The sequence below is a fragment of the Aquila chrysaetos genome, chromosome 3 (genome assembly GCF_900496995.4).
Source record: "Aquila chrysaetos chrysaetos chromosome 3, bAquChr1.4, whole genome shotgun sequence".
Classification (NCBI taxonomy): domain Eukaryota; kingdom Metazoa; phylum Chordata; class Aves; order Accipitriformes; family Accipitridae; genus Aquila; species Aquila chrysaetos.
In genome coordinates, this window is record NC_044006.1 from 31,534,005 (window position 1) to 31,555,547 (window position 21,543).

Genomic DNA, 21,543 nt, shown 5'->3' on the forward strand with positions numbered 1-21,543 from the left:
CTTGTTAGTGGCTCCAGTGTAATACACATTAAAAGTGAGAAATTTCTCTTGAGAAAAAGTCACACTGCCAGGAGACAGCTGATTCTCTCCTGGGGCAAATTACCTCAGCAACGATGCCTCATCCCTTGCATTTGATAGACTTGTAACAAAATGCCTTAGGATTCCCTCTTCATCATTTGCAAGGGAGACACACGTTTAGGAAGTGAGAGATTTTGAAGGCTGGAAGCTTATACAGGACTTCAATTATATCGCCCTCCCCCAGAGGAGGTCCCCAAGTAAAAGCTCATTCCCACATTAACTGCCAAAATGATGTCAGTCGCTAATAATTTTTTTCTTTCTCCCTCTCTCTTCCTTACCCCCGCCCACCAATGTTGTTCTTTGGTCTGATTGCTAAATCAAAGAGAGCGATTAAAACAACTCATTATGAATTCAAATTAAATTTGAGACACAGCTAAAATATAGGAGTTCTGAATTAGTCATGGAAATGCTGCATCTTAGGGTAATTTAAATGACCAGCTTTTTGTAACTACCCAGCGTACCGAAAATTGCCTAGAAATTGCTATATCTCATACACTAGAAATGCTTGATGGGAAAAATCAATGGACTACCTATCTGCTACATGAAGCGCCGGTTCAGAGGGGTCAACTCATTAGCAGCTGTTGGGATTATCCGTTTGAGCAGATGCAATTTAGCATTCAGTTAAAAAAAAAAAAAATCCATTTAAGTTCTTTTGTTTTCTTCCTTCTTTTGGTGTTTTATTCCCCAGGAACTTCTGGATGCTCAGCTGAACAGTAGAGTGATACAGCCTAGGAGCAGCAAGTGGCAGTGGGATCCCAAATCTTAGGGATTCCCACTTATTTCTTGAGGTTTCCCTTGGAGGGAAAGCTTTTCAACAGACAAGACTCTGCTTCTGTGTGTACTGTGTGTTAGTGGAAGACCGGTGGGATACAGAGAGTCAAGACCAACACCTGTCTTCCTTATGCTGTGGATTAGAAAAATTCACATACAGTTAGGACAGAGGTATGAGGAGGAACAAGGGAATCGGAAATGGCAGCTGGGGAAGGAAGGACTGGAGGCAGATGTCTTAACATTTGTGTTAACACTTATTTTCAGGAAATAAAGCCAGATTTTTTTTTCAGATACTTATGCAGATCTTCTGTGAACATTGAGACATTATCAAGAAATTGCACTGCAAAGAAGAGGAAAAGGACAAAAAGAGAAGTTCAATAGAGCAGCCTCTGCCTGTGCTGACAGTTACATTAAGCTCCAACAAAAGAAGGCCCCTTACTAGTGGTGTAAGATGTTTTCCTCCAGACTTAGGAAATGAACAGTATGATCATCCATAGAGGGATTGCAGGAATAGCAACCATCTTAGCTTCCTCCTTCTTACATTACCAACATGTCCATCAACGTTAATGTCATTTTCACTAAGGAAGTTTCACTGGGTTGCATGCATCGAATCTGAGTAATTGACTTCTCAGGGGCAAAACAAAAAAAAAAGGATTAAAAAAAATCAATAGTATTTTACAGGAAGATCATGTCTAATAGGCAATAATATAGAGCTTACCTGAATTCTTCATTAAGTTTTATTATGCTTCTTATACACATTAGGTGTAAATCATGGGAGAAGAACTCCCTGTTACATCCCGTCACCAAATCCTAATCTAATTCTCCAAACATGTTCAGTAAAGGATCTCAGATTAACTGAAATGGAAATGAACACTTACTGGTACCTGTGCACCCACAAGCAGAATTATATTCCACACCTGTAAGGAATGAAAACTGCAAAACCCCAAAGAAAAAAGCAAGCCACTTCAATTTAGCTAAAAATAAGGCAGTGAAAAGAGCACTGGATGTCACTGAAAGAAGCCAAACTAACCCAATGGGAAGGTGTCAGGAGACTGGGTTTATTCTTCTCCATGCAGCTTTCCAGATTCACACATGCACTACTTTGGTTCCAACTGGTGGAAACAGAAGTGCCAAAATATCATAAGGCTATAGAGTGTTTAATCTATATCACTTATTTTTAGTGTTAACCACCCAGGTGCATAGCTAGTGAAAAACCTATTCTCCAGCAGCTTTTTTCCAGACAACTTTTCATAACAAAGCCTAGAAAAGTAGGAGGAGGCACAAGGCAACTTCAGCTCTGCACTCTCCCCAAGATGAGAATCAGAAAAACTTGTCAGGCACTAAGAACTTTCAAAAAGAAAGCATCTATACTTCACAAAGTCATTTTGGTTAGAATGGCTGATACCAAACAATGTTTGATACCAGTTTATCTTCATTAAAGTCTACAACTTTTGAATGTAATTTTCATTTCACACCGATCTTACTCTAGCAAAAAGGGAATGAATCTTGCAAATCTAGGGGCTACAAATAACTTCTAACAAACTGACACAAACAGTATCCGTAAAATCTGAATCTAGATGATATCATGATTACATTTTGAAAACCAGTGTCATGTACAGACAGAGGTCCAATGCAAAAGCAGGAGTGTGTTATCAGTTCTGCTGAAATGATATTGAAGTTTATGGCCGAATTTCACCTAAACATGAACGCTTTATGAAAAACCTGAACATAACTTTCTTTTGATAGGTAAGGACACTTGTCGCCACAGTATCTGAGTAGCATAAGCTACTTTTTCCATTTTCTAATCTGGCAAAATCCGCTCCTTACCAAGCAAGATGTGTTATTGTTAGAACAAATTCTGCACAACCAGTAATAGTTTAGGTATTGTAAATCAGCTGAAAAACTATGCTCAATATATTCAATATTTTAATAGTCATTAATCATTAAGGACTTGTATTTATTGATAATTATTCAGCACTATATAAGATATGGAATAAAATTAATTTTAGTAAAATAATAGGAATATATATCAGCAAGAAAGATTTTGTCACTATTTAATCATGTTTCATAATTATTTTGAACTTACTCCTGCTCTGGATAAAGAAGGTAAGTCCCATTACTCATGTCAGGAATCTAAAATGTATACCTTTCTCTACCAGAGCCATCATATTAAGAAACGGCTGCCTCCTTTTGGGGTAGAAAAACTGAGCAAGATCTCAAAAGCATGAAAAAAAATAATAACATACATGTGTATCTGTATGGAGTCCAACTTCAGTGCATCTTCCAGCTCTCTTAAACAGAGGGAAATAGGAGAAGGACAGAAAGAGGGAGGGTATGTAAAAGCCTCCATCACTTCCAATGTTTCAATGTTTTCCTCTTACAGAAAATGTCAGGAGAACAAAAGCTGGGATTTTCTGAAAGGCAGGTTTCCTCCTCTCCTCTCAACATGAAGTTTCCCTACACATAGCCAAGCAATATAAACTTTCTCTGTGAATTAAAGCACAAACTCCACTTAGGCTTTGTTAACTTGAACCACAGCCTCTTTTTCAGAGCTGTGCAATGCTGCCAGTATCTGACTGCACTTAAACTACAGTAGAAGATCATTCAGGTTGCAAAGTCAAGCACCCAGAAAGCTAGGAAATATCACATTAAGGTTGTCAATGTCACTTTAATTTTCCCCCTTCACATACAGATTAATTATAAGCTTTACTTATGTGACCACGTTCAATTTTTTCCCAAAGCACCTATGCTTCCGCAGTGCAATGAATACAGAGCACTCAACAAATCAATACCTTTTTTACTGAAATTAAGCGTTCATTAAATTTAACAGAACCAGTTCCACTTGTAATATTATAGAAATAAGCCAGCAGATCTCTTTTTGCTCAATGCCCAGCAGCCTTGAATTGAAAATTTAACATCAGTTTTCCTGAAATGCAGAGTTTCAAGAAGTCCCACTGAAGTTACAGGGAGCTGAGTAGGTCTCAGCACTCAGAAGACTATGCTTTACAAAGAACTTTGACACATCAAGTCATGCACTGTGTGTGCATGCTACTGATTAGGATATCAACCTTTAATGCATCCTATATTGCTGGAGTTGCTCGGATACTATATATAAAGAAAAACTTGAGTTAAGCAGTATTATAATTACTTGCACAGCTTAAGGAATTAGGGGTATTTTTATTATGTGTAATTAAGATAACCTTGCAAACTCAATAGATAAGCTATGGAAATGAAACGGTATCAGAACTAAGGACTAAGCATGTTGCCAAATTAAGTAAATTGATGAATGCCAAGAGTTAGTCAGGGCCCCAGTGATGTTCTCAAGCACCAAAAGAGCTGGAATAGATGACCTCCAGAGGTCCCCTTCAGTTTACACTATTCTATCAATGGCAGTGACAACTACCACCATATATAATGCCCTTACTCAGACAATCAGCTTTGAGAGAGCACTGATGCTTCATTCCAATGAAGATCTCTTTAGTGTGTCCTAACAGCACTAAAGGATGAGATTAATCCCAGCACAGAGTTTTCCTCACAGGATCTGGTCCCGAGTAAACGCCTAACTTAAAGATTACCTAGAATGAGACTTGCAAGGCTATAAATTTACCTGCATTTTGAAATAATCCAGAAGAGACAGTGGATTATTTTAATCTAAAGAGGTATCAGTATGAGTAACCCTGAAGATGACGATCAACTAAAGTTGGGGAAAAAAAATACACTTTTCCACTTATTTTGTACATAACACCATTTGTGCATTTATGGTTTCACCTCTTGTGCCACACAGTAACATAAATACATCACTTTTTTTTTTTTTTTTTTTTAAGGAAGAACATGTTCACATTCAAATTTTCCTCCAAGAGTATATTAACTAAATGCTGGAGCAAACTGGAACTGAGAAGCACAGACACAGGAGAGAAAGAATAGGAAAGTATGGGAAAGGGATGGAAAAGATCTCTGCTTATGAATTTCCTGCCTGATAGTCTGAAGTAGAAACAACAAAACCCTTATGAAAATTAGGGAAAGCTTGATGTTCCAGCCATGTGCTTTGTATCAGATGTCGACCTTTTTTAATCAGAGTACAATCTTTTTTAAAGAAACCACATTAGTATTTTGCAGGGCCCGTTAGGATGCTTCTTTCAGAGTCACAGCCATATTTCAAAGGCACTTTGGTTACATTTCCTTTTCTACTTTGTACTTCATGTATAGCATTAATAGGTACTTAGCGGAAAAAATTCATCCATGCACGATAGATGGATAAAATATCAGGACTCTTTTTACTTGACTTTTATCCAAAATTAGTCCACTGTAAAAGAAGCATTTGTATCTTAATAGAAAATTAAACTGTATAATTAACGAACATGCAGCTAAACTAAAACAGCAACACATGCAATTCTGTGTTACTGGTGGAGAAAAAAAGCATGGCTGTGGATTGTAATGGAGAAAAATTTATGCCACGTAAACGATCACAGATTATTTATCTGACAAATTTTGAGAAGACAAATAGGACTTTAGTGAGTCCTTAGAAGTGCAAAACTGCCTGCACTAGCTGAATGTCACCCAAGCGGCCGAACCTAATCTAGAAGGGGATTGCCAAGGACTACCTGAAAGGCTCATTTCCCTTTTAATCTCCCAGGGAGATAAAGGTGGAGGAAAACACCGGCAGCCCACAGCTGGCTGTCTTCAGGATAACTGGGAGTTTCAACAGTCAAATCAAACATGACTGAGGTCTCAGGTGCTCCAGAAAATTCAAGAGAGCTTTGGCTTCCCATCCAGTTCTCCCTCTTGCAGACTACCTCTCCAGTCACTATTTAATAAGCTATCTACTATTCACTTACCTAAGGGGAACTAGACAGAAGAATGACAGAAGACCCGAGTTCTGATTAAATATCCTGCTTCTCTGGTATTGCTGTGATTAATCTACATCACAGTTCAGTGGTTCAGATGCAATTATCAGGTTGGGACTAATGAAATTAGGGTTGTCTAGACAGCTGTGAAACTTGCAAGTTTATGAGGAAAATCATATCAATATATTATTGTTACAAAAGCATTTTAGCCAACTCAGTTAACAGAATGATCAATGCAAGAGTCAATGTCTGTCATTTCCAATTACAATTTTAGAATGGCTCAGATTTTACTCCGACTCTTTCTCCTCACGTTTTCTTGCATGTACCTCATCTTCCTTCCCAACACGTCTGCACTCAGGGTAAACTGTTTCTTCACACTACAAGGTAGAGGACTGCAGTGTTTCTCCTACATAGCTAAGTGCTGCTTACTATCACCTAGGCATTCGTACGTGATAACACACCCCAAAGAGAAACAAAAGGAAGAAGATGCAAAAGGAAGCAAAAGATCAATTCAGTTCAGCTGCCAGTCACCCTCCAGAGCCTGGTGATTTAAGAACCACCAAGATCGTTTTGAAAAAACATAACAAAGGAAAAAAGAAAACCCCACAACAGACGAATGTGGGAAATGAAGGTGGAGACCTGAGCCAAGTCATCGGTTTATTTTCATTGCTGGAATTACCAACTCAACAGAGAGATGCTACTCAAAACCAGCCTTTAAGTGAACTGCTGTCCTGCCACTTCACTTAGCTGGATGTCACACTTCTGCATCAGATGGCAGTATGTGCAATTTCCCATTTAGCATCATACCTTAATCACACAGCAGGAGGCAAATTCAAGTCAGAAGCTTACTAGACAGCTAATTTGCCCTTGGTGCTGGCAAAGCATGGTTCCCAGCCACAGCAGCTACCCCGCTGCGCTACACAGCCCTCCGGCCACCAGCCAGCACCCGCTGAGCAAGGTTATCAGGAGGTTATCAGCTCAGCAATGGCTATGTGCCGGTCCCTGGAGCAGCCTCTTCCCTCCACAGAGCTCACACCAATTGTTAGACATGAGAGGGCCAAGAAGCCCACCTGCCCAGCTGCTGCAAGGGCACAGACCACCAGTCAGGCAGTAGGCATGGGTAACAGTGAGAGAAAAAAAAGAAAGTTCAAAATCCCTTGGGGCACAAAACTTAACCCTGGAATGGTATGTTTAAACAGACTGACATTCAGTTCTCTGTATGTCGTTGATATAACTGTGTATTCGGCTTGTCGGAGCTTTTAACATACTCCATCTCCCTTCCAAGGCTTACAGAAAGTCTCCCATACAGAAGAAATGCCGAACACAAACCTCTCTGATGCCATGGTTATGTACACAAAACACACCCAGGCAAGACACAGTAGTCCAGACAATGTGAGCAGTGCAGGTGACACATAGAGAGCGATCATTCATTCTGGAAACCATCTCAGCCCCAGAACAAATCCTCTTGCAGCAATTCAAGACCTCTGGCCAGAGACATGTTCCTAATTAATGAACAATCATGGCAGCCGCAAGGGAAATGGGGAGAAAGTAGAGCTGCAAACAGAACTACAGTGTCAGCCCCACATTTAGGAAAACAACTGGGAGCATGGATACCTTCTTCCTGTTCTTGTGTCTCGCACCTCACAATGCCCGCCTGCACAGTTCAGCATAGAAATCTCCAAATCAGTATTTTCCATGTCATAGCTCAAACCCACCTCATCCGTGACTCAAGCCACCACACTTAAGGCTCTTGTGGCTGTGACACACAAGCACACACATAGCCTGTCCTGCCAATGCTGCATTGGAGTGATCATCTTCAGCACAGGGTGACAGCAAACAGGAGGGGTGGCTGTGATGTCTTAGCCCATCACATCATCATGTTGGCTTATCTGCCAGCTCTCTCCATTATCACACAACATTAAAGGGCACATTCAGCAGAGCTGGAGAGTTTAGTCTTTAGAAAGCCTTCTGCAGGAGTCTCAAATCCAGTTAAAGTCAACATGAACTAAAGATGCTCGGCACACCATGAGATTAAGTCACCAATTAATACTCCACATGCAGGGGAGGGGGAGTCAACTCAGCACCAAAAAACTTTGTGCTGCAAAGCGCATGCTCTGAAGCAATCAGGCACAAGGGCTCCACAGAAAGAAAAATGAATCTGTCAAAGACCCCCATTGGGCCTCACCCTCCTGCAAGGAGGCAGTAAGATAACTAGATCAGGTAGCTGTAATAGGGCCTGTTAATCAACAGGATCCCCATTTTCCTTCAGTCTCCTGCAAAGGCACAGATCATTAGCAACACTACAAGCCCACAATCCACTTCCTTATTCCAGCATGAGTAAGCGATAGGAGTTAGAACCAGCAGATCTTGCAGAAGGAACAGAGTGACATTTATTAGGGTTTGACCTTCAAGGATAAATATTTCTGTCCTTACTCAGGGAGAACTACCACTAACGTCAGAGGGGATTTGGAGCAGCACCAGCGCAAGATGGACCTTCAAAGGGGGAAACAATCAGTAGAATGGCATTTCCCTGCAAACAAAACCAATCTGGTAACAGGAAAATCCTCCTTCAAACCCCTAACAAAAAGAGACAGACGACTCACAAATACCTTCCAGTCCTCTGCGATTTACTCTTACCTTTGTGACGTTTTCTTGTATTTTCTCCTGCAGGAAAAGAACAAAATACAACTGAGATAAGAAGGCTCCACTGGTGAGGAGGAGAAAAGGAGAGGGTCAGAAATCAGGAGCAACGAAGTCACTTCTGCCATGAGATTGCCCCAAACCTGATGTAGCCATTCCCTTCTGCTAACCTCAGTGGTGGTTGCCACTAACTTCAGTAGAAAAAGGTGTGTGTTTGTCTGTATGCACATCTTGTCTTTTCTTGTAAGACAGGGTTGCTGCAGTTAGGAAAGAATGAGTTATTACTCTAAATAACTTAACAGGAAGTTCAAGTGGCAGAAACTTACTTCTACTTACTAGTAGTAAAGTAGTTTTTATGTCTCCAACCAGCAGATAAGTATGGCCTTATCTGTGGAGAGCCCACTAAGATGGAGTGGTGGTGATATGATGCATCCAACCACATTGGCTGTGGTCACTCAGTGGAAAACCACAGTGGTTTTACAGCAGCCTTGCTCTAACAAGAAAGTCTAGATCCTACCAAGTTCTGTACTCCACCAAATCCCAGATACCACACCACAGAGCTTCACTTCATTGCACGTATCTTAAGACCTGAGCCCAGGACCAGGAATGGCAAGAGCGGATAAGCATACTGACAGCACCTCTTCTCCTCCCCAACCCTTACACCACATCAATTGCAGCAAAGGCTGTAAACTTCTTATTCCTCTTAGCATGGCGGATTTTGTCTTCTACAGCAGGCAATGGCACAAGTTGCCAATGCTCAGAGTAAGGCAATAATCATGAGCCCTTCTGCATGGTTACTTATGTGGCTATACAGTTAGCTGCAGAGCTGTATCGGCACCATATGTTTTCTCTGAGCTCTTGATCCTATGACAGCCTTTTCCAATGGTTTTGCACAGTGCCCGGCAAAATGGGGCATTGATTTCACTTGAGCTCAGCTCTGCTTTTATGTTTTAAAGTAAAGCTAATGATCTCTAAACTTCACAAGTAATGACGGGAACAAGCCTCAGTGTGGACTGTGATGAGGAGTGCAAGATCAACACCCTGTTGCTTAGCCATACACTAACAGACGTTCCCCACCTTTTCAATGTGTAGGTAATGTTGTTAGAATGGGTCTACTGCTATAAGCATCAAGTTCTGCTTTTTCACCTCTGACACTACTGCACATGGAAAATTGAGGCTAAGGCAGGCCCAGAATATCCAAACAAGGAGTTTTGTTTCGTAAAAATAAGAAGTAACATGGCAAAAAGGAATGTAGTGCTATTTTCTACTTAATAAGAAGCATGAATAATGTCTCCTGGCTGTCAAATGTTTAATCTAATATTACCTTTAGAAATCGTACTCATGCTTGTACCTGCTTCTGTATTCTGACCATGTTATAACCATAAAAATCCTAGATATTTACTTTTAAAGGATTTAAAAATATTTCATTTACACTTTACTGTGTGAAGATTTACTTATTTAAACTTGAATAGATGCGGAGTAAAAGAGCAAACATTCATAGCAGTATCAAGATTCTAGCTTACTGGCATTCAGGACGCTGACACATACAAACAGAAGCCCACTTAGACATATCTGATTCTAAGAGAATTTTTAATTTTAATTTCAGAACGGTGAAAAGTAGAAATTTCATTTTGAAGAGTTTAGATTCAGGAGTTTATATTCTGACAAATACAGAACTTCACTAAACTTTCATGCAAAAAGAAAATTCTGAAAAAAACCCCACCTGATTGGCCATTCCAATCCAGGTTGATTAAAATATCTTATTCCCAAGAAATCCAAATTTGTTTAAATTTCTATTTCTGCTATATAACTTTTTAAATTTTCAAATGAAGTTATTTAGAAGTTAATTCTTTCCCCTGGAAGTGTCTTACGGTACATTCCAGCACCATCAGAAATATTTTTCCCTTTATTGGTTAGTGACTTTCACATCTTTTTATAAAGTGCTTCTCTTTCAGCCATGCTTCACGTTTGAGCAAAGATACCATTCATTAATTCCTGATTAGCTAAAATTTCCTTGTATATGTTAGAGGTGACTCAGCCTTAAGGTGCTCTTTGCATCTGAGTAACAACATCACTTTTCTGATCAGTTACACCTTTAATGCTCCTTTTACTCAAGAATATTTTTACTGCATTAGAAAACCGTGTAGCATCACAGATGACAGTACTAGGAAAAAAACATTTGCCTAGTCATAAGAGTTTTAAAAACATGTATTTTTTAATTATTGTTTATTGTTTCCACACCTGCAGTCCAGTTACAGTCAAGGTTTACATGTACCAAGTTAGTGACTGCATTTACAGGCACTAAATTTGCATGTTACAGTTGAAGAGAATATAACTAAAGAAACCCTTGTTTATAGATTCAGTATCACTACTGCACGCACTTGCTTTAAAAGGAACACCGCTAGTGGATTCTGATATCCAGCAAAAAAATTCCTGTATGCCTGAACTTTCAGCATTCCAAAATCTACCTGCTTCTTGCAAACAGGGAAGTTAGAAGGTGCCTCTTTTAATACCACAGCCAGCATCAGAGGTTGGCTGCAATCAGCAACCATGTGTGAATTAACAAGAGGAAACTGGAGGGTGGGGATTTTGGTTTGCTTGGTTGGGGTTTTTTTGTGGGTTTTTGTTCAGCTGTTTATTTTAAAAAACATGTGGGACAACCTATCCTGGTTTATCTCCCCAGGAAAACTCTAGGCAGAGAGGAACTAGCTGCTAAATTGCCTTTAGCAGATGATCTGGGATAAACCTGGAAACAGACACATCTTCCAGTCAAGCTCAAGGGACACGTGATTTTCTGAGCAAACCCAAGCTATCGCTTTTTCCCAGGAGGGAAAGAATGAGAGAGATGTAAAGGAAGTGGTGTCACAGCTTCCCACACCTGTGGGCCATCCTGTGCTCATGCCTGCAAGAGACTTACTGATATTACCAAATCTGCATAAGTTCAGTTTCCTTTCCTGCTGCACGCGTGCCGTGCTAGAACTGCCACATCCATTCAACTCCTGCTACCTGCTGTGGAATGTATTACTCATAGGTCTACATTTAGCTTACATTAAAAAAAAAATTAGAACAAGGTAGATTTTTGTTTTTCATGCTGAAGAGAATTAGCAGGTGACACACTAGGTAGGCCCTATATTACCACTGTAAACTAGAAATAACTTCACTGAACTTAATGCAATTACACCTGCACGAGTGTAGTATGAAGTGAGACAGTCCTAGTACAAGAAGGCTACGGGAGCTGAATGAAAATAAACCCAGTAAGAGTTTAAAAATTGGTATTTTGTAACAATCAAAACTAAACAAAGTGGTGGGTGGGACAAAATTTTTACTCAATTGAGATGAAGTCAACAAGAGAGTTGGGCCCACTATTTCAGTATCTGCTCTTCTGGGGATGAATGAATCCTTTGTGTGGCCAGAGGAACACCACAATATACTGGTCCAACATAAAATTAGGACAGACTTTTGAAGGTATTTAAGCACCAATAAGATGTAGCTAGCTACAGCTATATGGACACTCAACTCCCATTGAAATGAACAGTCATGAAAAATTTCTCTCTGTGCTTCGATGCCCATCAACTTCTTCAAGGCTAAGTATCTGTTCCCAGGGTTATGTTTCTACCTCTGCCATTTAATTCCAGTGCACCCTCAGGCAAATTGCTTTCTGCCTATATTTCCCCATCAGACCCTTTTCCAGTAGTTTGTTAGCTCTTCAGCGTTGTGGCCTTAGCTATATGGGGGTTTGCATGTCAATTTATGACAGTGGGGCATAACTGGAGCCCAAATAACAGTACTTTTGAGTTGTTGCAAAAAGCGCTCACCCTTCCTGTGCATCTAGAAACCTAGAGATGAAGAGAATTTAAGAGAAACACACAAAAAACATGTCTGAATTTGGTAATGACGTTCTCAGGCCTTAGTCTCCTGAGAGAGGTGAGTGAGTTAATGTGATTGAGTAGGTACGAAGAGGAGTGAGGGTGCAGAGGTTGGGGGAATTAAGTAACTCTGCCAACTGCTCTGTGTTTGCCCCATAATCATATAACTCAGAGTATCAACTACCTAGATGAATTGCTCTTTCAATCCTACACAGCCTCCAAAAAATTAACTAACCACTTAATTTTTTTTACTCATAATAGTGGCTTGGTTAACATGGTATTATTCCACATGGTTTGGTATTAATGGTGTCTTTTCAGTATATGGAGTAAAACTGTGGGTGCTGCAGAAGTAATAGGAGGATGTTTGCCTAACTTCATCTCTGGAAATTTATCCTAAATTCTTAAAGTTAATGAGCATCACGCTCTGCTCACACACTGCTGCTAGAAACTAAGGGTTACATCTGCCCTTGGTAAGGGGGCTTTTAACTTCAGTGCAGTCATCAGCCTTAGGCCACCAGCTGATGGACCTGCGGTTAACAACCTGAGGTACACACACGTGAGTGCAGGTGACACTTCTCAGTGAGTTAATGCTTCCCAGCTCAGGAATGCCAAGTGCCACAAGGATGTCCTTAGCCTGCTGAGATGGTGAAGTGACTCAATTTTCAGCCACTCACAGTGGCTTGATCTAATGCATTTCGTTTTGCTTGGCCATTGCAATGGGTTCAGAGGGCACACACAGTTGGTCAAAGCAGTTTAGCAAGCCAGACAGATCTTATGAAGTTCTTCAAACTCAGTGGCCTGTACTCTCCCCTTTGTACCACCAGCAGCTGACAACACACAAGCCTGGATCTAATGCAGCGTGTGCTTTCAGGCTGGATCTGCGCTTCTTGGTAAAAAAGAGGGCAACAACTTTTTAGGGCACCAAGAGACTAGCTAAAGTGAATCTGCTGCAGGAGTTTAAAAAGATATTGCCCCCAGCCACCTTGTGCACAGCGCCCTGCCACGGGTCAGCACCCTCATAGCACAGCTGGCAAGACACAAGTGCATCCCTGGGCATCAGCTGCTTCAGTGCAAAGTTCAGCCTTTCGGCTTAAACTGCCAAAAATGGTGGTTTTAAGCAAAGATACCAGGTTTTGTACAGCCACAGCTGAGGCACGCTCCTTACTGCCCACTCTGTGGTGGAGGCAGAGAGGAAAAGGAAACTACTGGGACATTAACTCCTCCGGCTAATGCAGCGAGCCTCGACAGAGCTTGCCTGCTGTATCCTTATTTTTGTTGCTGACATTGGTAAACATGATCAGAGCAGAAGAGGGAAACTCCTGCCTGAAGAGGAACATCTTAAAAAAGCAGCAACTTCTTCAGAGGAACCACAATTGTTGAAGAAAACAGTTGTCACAAGCAAATATTTAAAATTAGTTATTCATAGGCTCAAGGAGAAAGAGGGACTTTTCCTATTCTATACTTAGAAGCTTTATAATTAGCATGTTTCAGATGTGAGTGGGAGCTTAATCATCCATTAACTAAAGCACCCAACAACATCTGTCCTTCAGTACTGGAGTCCCACCACGTCCACAGCTCACGCAAGCCAGGGCTATTCATCTCTGCTTCCCTGCAGGGCTCCCCTCACCAGCTCATTTGGAAGCACTGAGAGAAAAAGCCACCTTACTGCGATGAAACATCCACCTCGCAACATGCACGTTCTCGCAGGTCTTTTTCTTTTCTTTCCTTTCTGCCACAGCTGGGCTTCTGATGTTAGAATAGGTGTTAAGATAGCACTACTAAAAGCTTGTTTCATAGTTTAGCAAACCAACAGTGAGATAAGCAATGAAATTTGGCAAAAGAGAAACAAGTCTATCTACAGGTCAAACCTGGAAGATTCTTCCTGCTCTTTTGTTACCCATCAGTGAATCTATGGTTTTACTGAATGATATCCCTCCCCTTTCTTTTTCTGTAAGAGCTGACCACAATTCATGTTTACCACTTTTGTCCCCAAATCCTTCCAGCTCATTGGTCCAGAATCCCCAAGATTTCCCCTTGATGGCCATGTCTAGGCAGGAGGGTTAAGAGCATTTCCCAGATCCCAAGCCCAGGTGCCCTCTCTGGCCGTATCACAGTGGCATAGCAGTTCATACTGGGGGTAGGCACCATCCCCCTGTGCGGCACTCTCAGGGTGAGGTGGCTAGGGGCTCAAATCAAGCTAGATTTTCTGATTGATAGGATCACTTAAATAAACTGAAAATCTTCTCTCCCAGTAGCTCGATATTCTGAATCATGCAATGCATTACCAATTAATCATCATCATCACAGGATTAGTGACGCATTTATGTTACGTTACCAAAGCCTATATTAATAACCATGTATAAATCAATTCACAAAAACCCAATCTCAGAGCACAGACTACAGACTGGCATCTGTCAAAGCTCAGGATCCCGTGAGAGCCCTGACCAGAACTCAGAAATATATTGAGATTGCCAGACTTCAAAGGGTATGATGCCATCAACTCCTGCTGGGTTTTTAATTCCTTAACTGAAACAGGAAGACCAGCTTTCTTGCTTTACTCACTTTCTATTCAATAAAAAAAAAAAAAAAAAAAAAAATCATTTATTTTTTCTTCCACATGGGCTGTTTACCAGAATACTGTGCTAAGTTAAAAACGATACAATCAAAGAGACTACTGACAGCAGAGGAGAAGAAACAGTAAGAAGTGGGTGAGGAAAGAAGGAAAGATTTCAGCTGATACTTGAAATTTGATGGAGAGTTTATGTGGGATTTTTAAAAAACAAGACAAGTGATTTTAAATTGGACCCTGAACTACACGGGGACATAGTGAAACCATGAGAGGATGCGGCAGTCACTTGTCTCATTTTAAGCAGATTAGAAGAGCCCGCATGCTCTCAAGCATGGGCATGTGTGGCACAGGCATACAAAGACAAGAAGCATTCAGAACTTGAAACATGTTATGATGATTTCAGTAGAAATGGAGACAAGACAGTTGAGAGGCACAACAGATTTACAGCCAAAAAAGGAGGGGAAAACATTCATTATCTTGGAAACAAGAAGTACTGCTACAAAGTGGAAATGAAGCTTGGACTCAACTCACAATCAGTAAATAATGTAGGTAAATAATTCAAGGTCAGAAAATGTCCTCACTGATTTTGCCTAAAGAAAATGCTATTTTGATAAATTTTAGCTGATGTGGCCAACCATTGGATTTCACCAGTCTAGCTACTGAGTTTTCTAAACAACTGGGCAAAAAAACCCTTGCAGCTTCATCTCCAAAATGGATTTCAATCATTAGGACATATGAACGATCAGTTGATGTCTCTTGTGCTGCCCCTGCTTTGCTGTCACCTTTTGGCATGATAGGGCTTTTGCCTGGGCCTTAACAACCAGTTTCCCACTTGGTCATTTGGGGTCTAATGTGTTTACCGAGTCCACGTGAAGCATAGCTTGAGAGGCAACGTGTTTAAATTCTCCTTACAGAAAAGCCTCTGTGACAGCACAGGTGGTGAGGAATTTCTTTTGCAGTACAAACCCAAGGTAGCTGCAATCCCTTCTCTACCCATTTAGTAAAGAGTGGACAGAGCCTGGAGGTGTTACAGATGGGTGTTATAGATATGATCTGAGCGGACTGATGTTAACAACAGTATTATACTATATGCTGTCATGAGAGCTGTTGACCTTAAATTGCACTCAAGTCCAAATTCCTTTGTTGTTTACACAGCCAGAGTGCTGGGTACCAATTCCCTAGCAAAGCAGGGATTCAAGTATGGGGAGGGGTAAGGAGGAAAGCAGGGTGGTAAGAAGGGAGTCGCTCTCGGGATTTGCTCCTGCAGATAATGAGGATACAACTGACTGGACCTACTTGGCACTACAAACTCAACCCACAGCTTGATCTCATCTCCCAAGGCTAGTGTAAAAGCAGCCACCTATTGACCATGGGCAAGACCCTATACAGCTATAATAATTTTATTCAAGCAGTAGAAGAGAGGTGTATTAGTTGACGGTATTTTATTTGCCACTGACGTAAAGATGACCTGTGAACAATTGTCATGATTTTGTTTAGCTTCATTTCAACAAAGGGCAATCATGGCTTGCTTAAACTTTGATAAACACCACTGGCTATCAGAAGAGGCAAGGTAACTGCTGTGTGTCTTTCCATGGCACAGTATGTATACCAAATGAGGAGAAAAAGCAGCATAAGAAAAGTTTACTTAATTGATCTGCATTGAATACTGTCTGTATAGGAAGGTTTTGAGCAAGACAGTCTGAGGTACAAGGATCTGCAGGGAGCACTGGGAACACTGCAGGCGCAATTGAGCACTCCAGCTTCATCACCAAACAAGGTTTTCAGTAAGGCCAAATCAGAAGGGCAAACTCAAATTCAGTACTGCAACTGCCCTGTGCTGGGCAACAGACTGGACTGGGATTTTAATGTGTTGGCATCTTAACTACAAAAGAAGTCAGCAAATATTGTTGTAAAAACTTCTAAAACTATGATTTCATTCATGTACATTTTGTACAGAGACAGGACGGTTACTGAAATCTTGAGGTTCTTCCTCTATATTTACTCAGTTTCCCACCACTCCTCATGTAAAAAAAACAAAAACCCAAACCCAACCAAAACCACAAAAAAACAAAAACAACAAAAAAACCCTGCCATTGCAGTTGGTGTGGATTTAGCTGAAGAAAAATATGAAGTAAAAATGGCTCTACTTCTGAAAATCTAACCTTTTGAAAAGAATATGATCTACTGCTCATTTTGCTTTTCCTTAGTACACAACAAGCAAATTCTCTTGTGCTTCACACACATCACATTCTCAAGAAAAGTGCGTGCTCATAAAAATGCAGTTACAGAAAAGTACATTTCAGGAAAATAAAGTCCTGAGGTCTGAAAAGAATATAGAGCAGTTCTTGGTATTCATGCTTAAAAAAAAAAAATGATTGTCAAATCACCATAGTGTATGACCTTCACATATGTACTATTTGAAAAATAGATATATACTTAGTCCGATCGAGTGTTGCTTTCTAGATGGCCACTCCAGATGACTTATGGAAAATTTGGCTCTGAAATTAGTAAAGGTGATGACCTGCAAAGTACAGGATGGGTGGTACTTCAACATGCCTATTCTGTAGCCTCTCCCACTGGAAGAGACTGTGGTACTTAGTGCACAATGGGATCTGAGGGGCCAGGAGGGAAGAATACCTCCCCGCTGCTCTGAGGATAGATGTGCTTCAAATTGTGTTTACACGGCACTGACCTCCGCAAGTGGGATGCCGCTTCCTTGCTAGTACGTCTCAAAAAAGGGAGCATATACGCAATCTTTCCTGTGCGTTCTTCAGCTGTATCCTGTTAGTTTCCCTAAGAAAAGACCTTGTGAAAACGAGTCATATCAACAAGGAGTGTACAAGGGAACAGTTCCTCCTGGAATAAGGCAAAGCAGAATTTTGAAGAGCACATATAGGGGCAATAATGACATATCGTGTATGTTGGAAGCACATAATGCTGTTTAGCAGGAATTCCATTCCCCCCGTGGCAAAAGCTGTTAGACCCTGGAAGAAACAAGCAAGTACAGATTAAAAACTTATTTTAATCACTGCTACTATGTAAAACGAACATATTCAGATTCTGCAGAAGCCAAACAGGCAGCTGTCTAGTTTGTTTCATGCAGGGTGGCTCTGTGATTAGTTACAGCATGCACGATGGAGGTGGGGGGTGGGATCATTCTTCATACCCTGGATTAAATATCAAGACAGGAAACATGGACTGGAATTACATCAGACCAGACCAGACGTGTGTGTGAAGTCACCAAACAGATCTGCATCTTGCCCTAAGCTCTAGTAAATCTATCAGACTGTTACTTGTTGTTGTTCCCCCTCCAACCCTCCTCCCCCCGAACACAACCCACCCCCTCTGTCTGCTAGTAGACAGCTGGTGTGACGCAGAATTTTAAATCTCATGTTTTTGTGCCAGGGCCTCTCCTGACTTCTGGGTTACAGGCTGAAACACTCAGATTACTGTTGAACAAGCCTGAACATGGGGAGAAAAAATTGCTGCACAAAGATGCAGTGTTCCCTTTCCAAAAGAAGGTTCACTTCCCCATCCTCACCTCTCAACAACCCCCTCCTTCAGCACGCTGGTAGTTTTTAAAAATTATTCAAGCCTTTTAGCAACACTACTTTGTGTAGCAAGTCAGGGTTGCTATTGTCCTGACAGTGCCTCCTCATTAATAGACCAATTATTAAATGTCAGTCTTGGGAAAAGGCAACATTTAAACTTCTCATGAAGAGCCAATGCTCTTTTTCTGGTGTTCCCAGCACTCTGTGTTTCTCCAGGAGCAGCGACATTACAGAGAGAAGTCATCTGAACAACGATGGACCTCCAGGATAGCCAGCAGAAGCCTGTTTGCAGAGGAAAAGTGGTCTCACGGAGCCTCCTATCCTCAAAATTGCTGGTTGCAGTGAGGTTCAGCACCTTCAGCAGGCTGTCTGCTACTCTGTCAACACCATTTCTGTATTAACTACAACATTTTTCTCTGCAGAGAGTAAAGAAGGTTGCTCATCTTTCCTTCCTTTACCCCCCACCCAGGCATGAATGACACTGGTGTGATGGCACACATCTGGCTCCACCGAATTAGGCATGAGGGCAGAGGGAAGGAAGAAAGGAAGGAGGAGAGGGAGAGAGGCAGCAATGCCACTGTCTGCAGCTCAGAAACACTGCCCTGCAGTCTTGGTGTGGGAATTCCTTGCTACACAGGGGGAAACTTCAGGAGAGGGAACTGGGACGGATGGGTGGGTGGATGGGAACAGGCACTGAGCATGCACACAGAGAATGGAGGAGGCTGTGTGAGATTTCTATTCCTTAAGGCCCTACTCCATGCTGTCACCAGCTGTCTCACAAGCATTTAGATGCCACAGCAACCATGGGGGGGGGGGGGGAGTGGTGTCTTCAGAAGCCTCAGATATAAAGAGGTATTTAAATAAGCAAGTCCTGTCCTTTCCACATACTAGATGCCTTGGTTGCGACAGCGACTCTAGTTCTTAAAAGTTTGGCTGCTGTCAGGGAGGAGCCAAGTAAGTCCCCCCGCCCCGGCCCAGAAGACAAGCAGACCTGCCTCCATAAGGTAAAGAGCTAATTCAAAATGCAATTTGATGTTTCATAGATTGTGAGGCTAGGTGGGACAATTATGATAATTTACTCCAAGTTATTCAGCAAATTTGCACAACTCAGGAATTTCATTCTTCTCCATTTGCAAGAAGGTATCTTCACTGCAGTCAAGCTAATTAGAAACAGGTCTTCTAGAGATCACTGAGCATTTATACAAAAGCCTTTCTCTGCAAAGCACTTTAAAGATGCTCTCTGTATGACATGAATGACTTCATCTACACATCCAGTCAAACTGCATCCAAATCTGTAGGCTCTCTGTACCTGGAACACTCCCTGGAAGAGGGAGAGGAAAGATGACTGCCCAGACAACATTAATGAGAACACTGGGAGGGAGAATTTTGACTGGTGTTACAACAAGAATGTGGCCAAGATACCAAAGAAAGTTCCCCCACCCTCTAAAGAAACTAAAGCAATCACCTCCTGAAGAAAAGACCCTCATTCGCCTGAACAAAGACATGCTCGGAAACTGACACAGAAGCAGTGTTTTGTGCAGCATTTATAACCAGAGGTGTTGCAGCATCCAGGCTTTCCTTCACTTCAAGGTCTCCCGTTAGCATCCGAGTGAGGCGAAAAATACTGTGCTACAGATTGGGTGGCATATTCAAGTGCCTTTAAAGGCAGCCCTTGTCCCTGTGATTTTCAGCAAAACTCAAACTCCTAAATGACTTGCATGTATGTTGTGCTATGAGCTATTTTCATCTGGAAGTAAATAAATCTAACAAATGTTTACATGTAGGGACCTGAAGAACTCACAGAACTATCTCTCTCCCCAACACCACCTTTTTTTTTTTTTTTTTTAAAGCTTTTAAAGTGCTCTCTGGTTCTCCTCTCCAGCCTTTTTATGAGTCAGTATGCTCTTTTCTAATGATCTCCCAATTCTCCGCTCCCAGCCTCAACCCCCACAGCTTCCTCTCCTTTCTTTTTTCAAGCAAATCTGAAAAAAGAGAGTTCTCCCATCTGACTGTAGCTGTCCCTGCTGCATCAATATGTGTATAGGAGCATATTTAAATTGTGTATTCAGACTCTTTGCTTAGCAGACACCAGTAACTGCTTACTGCTAGTGAATCCCAGAAAACCAGCTGCTCCACAGGAGGCATGGGAGGAAGTGTGATTTGAGCATCGTTTACAGCAACGATCTGAACTGCTCAGCTTTGCAAGGGGGTTTATGCTCCACTTCTGCTCCTTTGCCCTTGGATGCTTGCTGTAGCTTGTACCATGCACTCTGCAGGGACTCCCTGCTTCCCACAGCTGTAGCTCAAGGGCTCTGTACAGTCTTAGCTGTTAAAAATTGCACAGATCTTATGTTTAATTTGTGTTAATCTTGGTGTTGAAATGAGATTTGCGTGAAGCCAGGATTCGTGCTACAGATGGATATTGTGCAACTTTCTGCCTTGGCTAGAAGCTTTGTGCATGAATAGTATCTGTCCCTAGGAGTGTAAGAAATCACTCCTAAAGTGATGACACAGGCCTACTAATAGCCATTCAAAGTGTCACTTTAATAACAAAATGACTCCACAGCTTGACAGATATGGAAGAAAAGCATGGAACTTATCATACATGTCTATATGCATCTTAATAACTAAATTGTCTCCTACATCTCTCTCTCTCTCCAAGAAAGATGATGACAACCCTCTCCCGCTGCATGCCTGAGCTCACATGCACTTCTCTACCCAATGTCACCAATTGCTAGGCGTGGCGGTCCTCCCAAAGAAGGCAAGGCAGATGGCTGTGACATGAATTGGACTCCTTGGCAGAGAGACAGCCCTTCAAACCTCTTCTTGACAGCCATGTAGAGGTATGGCTCTCAGAGAGCTCTGCACTCCCATTCTTGGCCAGGAAAATTAAAAAGCCCTAACATGGACATTACCAATTTTTTAGAGGAATCCTGATTCCACTGAAGTCAACCAGCTGAGTTTATTACAATCAGTTTCACCAGAGTTTGAGCTGCACTCAATCTATTGCAAAATTTTAATTCTGGTTTCTTTGTATTTATAATCACACCTTCAAAATCAATCTGCTTTTCAAATATCCAAGACAACTGCAGACAAATTTTTGCAGAGGCCTGGAGCAGTACTGAGTCTGCTGGAGGAAGGACTATTGCTCAGCTACAATTCAAATTTAAGCACAAAGTTGGCCTTAACACAGTCGGAGAAAATTTTGCACTGTCATGGGGCTA

The 21,543-nt window shown here is 41.5% G+C and overlaps 1 protein-coding gene across 11 annotated transcripts in view; it reads right to left on the minus strand.

Moving 5' to 3' along the window:
- PDE1C (phosphodiesterase 1C) overlaps nucleotides 1–21,543 on the minus strand; it is a 347,698-nt gene that overhangs the window by 197,824 nt on the left and 128,331 nt on the right. For 4 of the 11 annotated variants that reach the window (XM_030007699.2, XM_030007703.1, XM_030007700.1 and 1 more), the window contains one exon: nucleotides 8,331–8,357. The exons of the other annotated variants lie outside the window; for them this stretch is intronic. In XM_030007699.2, coding sequence (XP_029863559.1) covers nucleotides 8,331–8,357 — 27 coding nt within the window. The remainder of the gene's footprint in view (nucleotides 1–8,330; nucleotides 8,358–21,543) is intronic. 11 annotated transcript variants of the gene reach the window in all.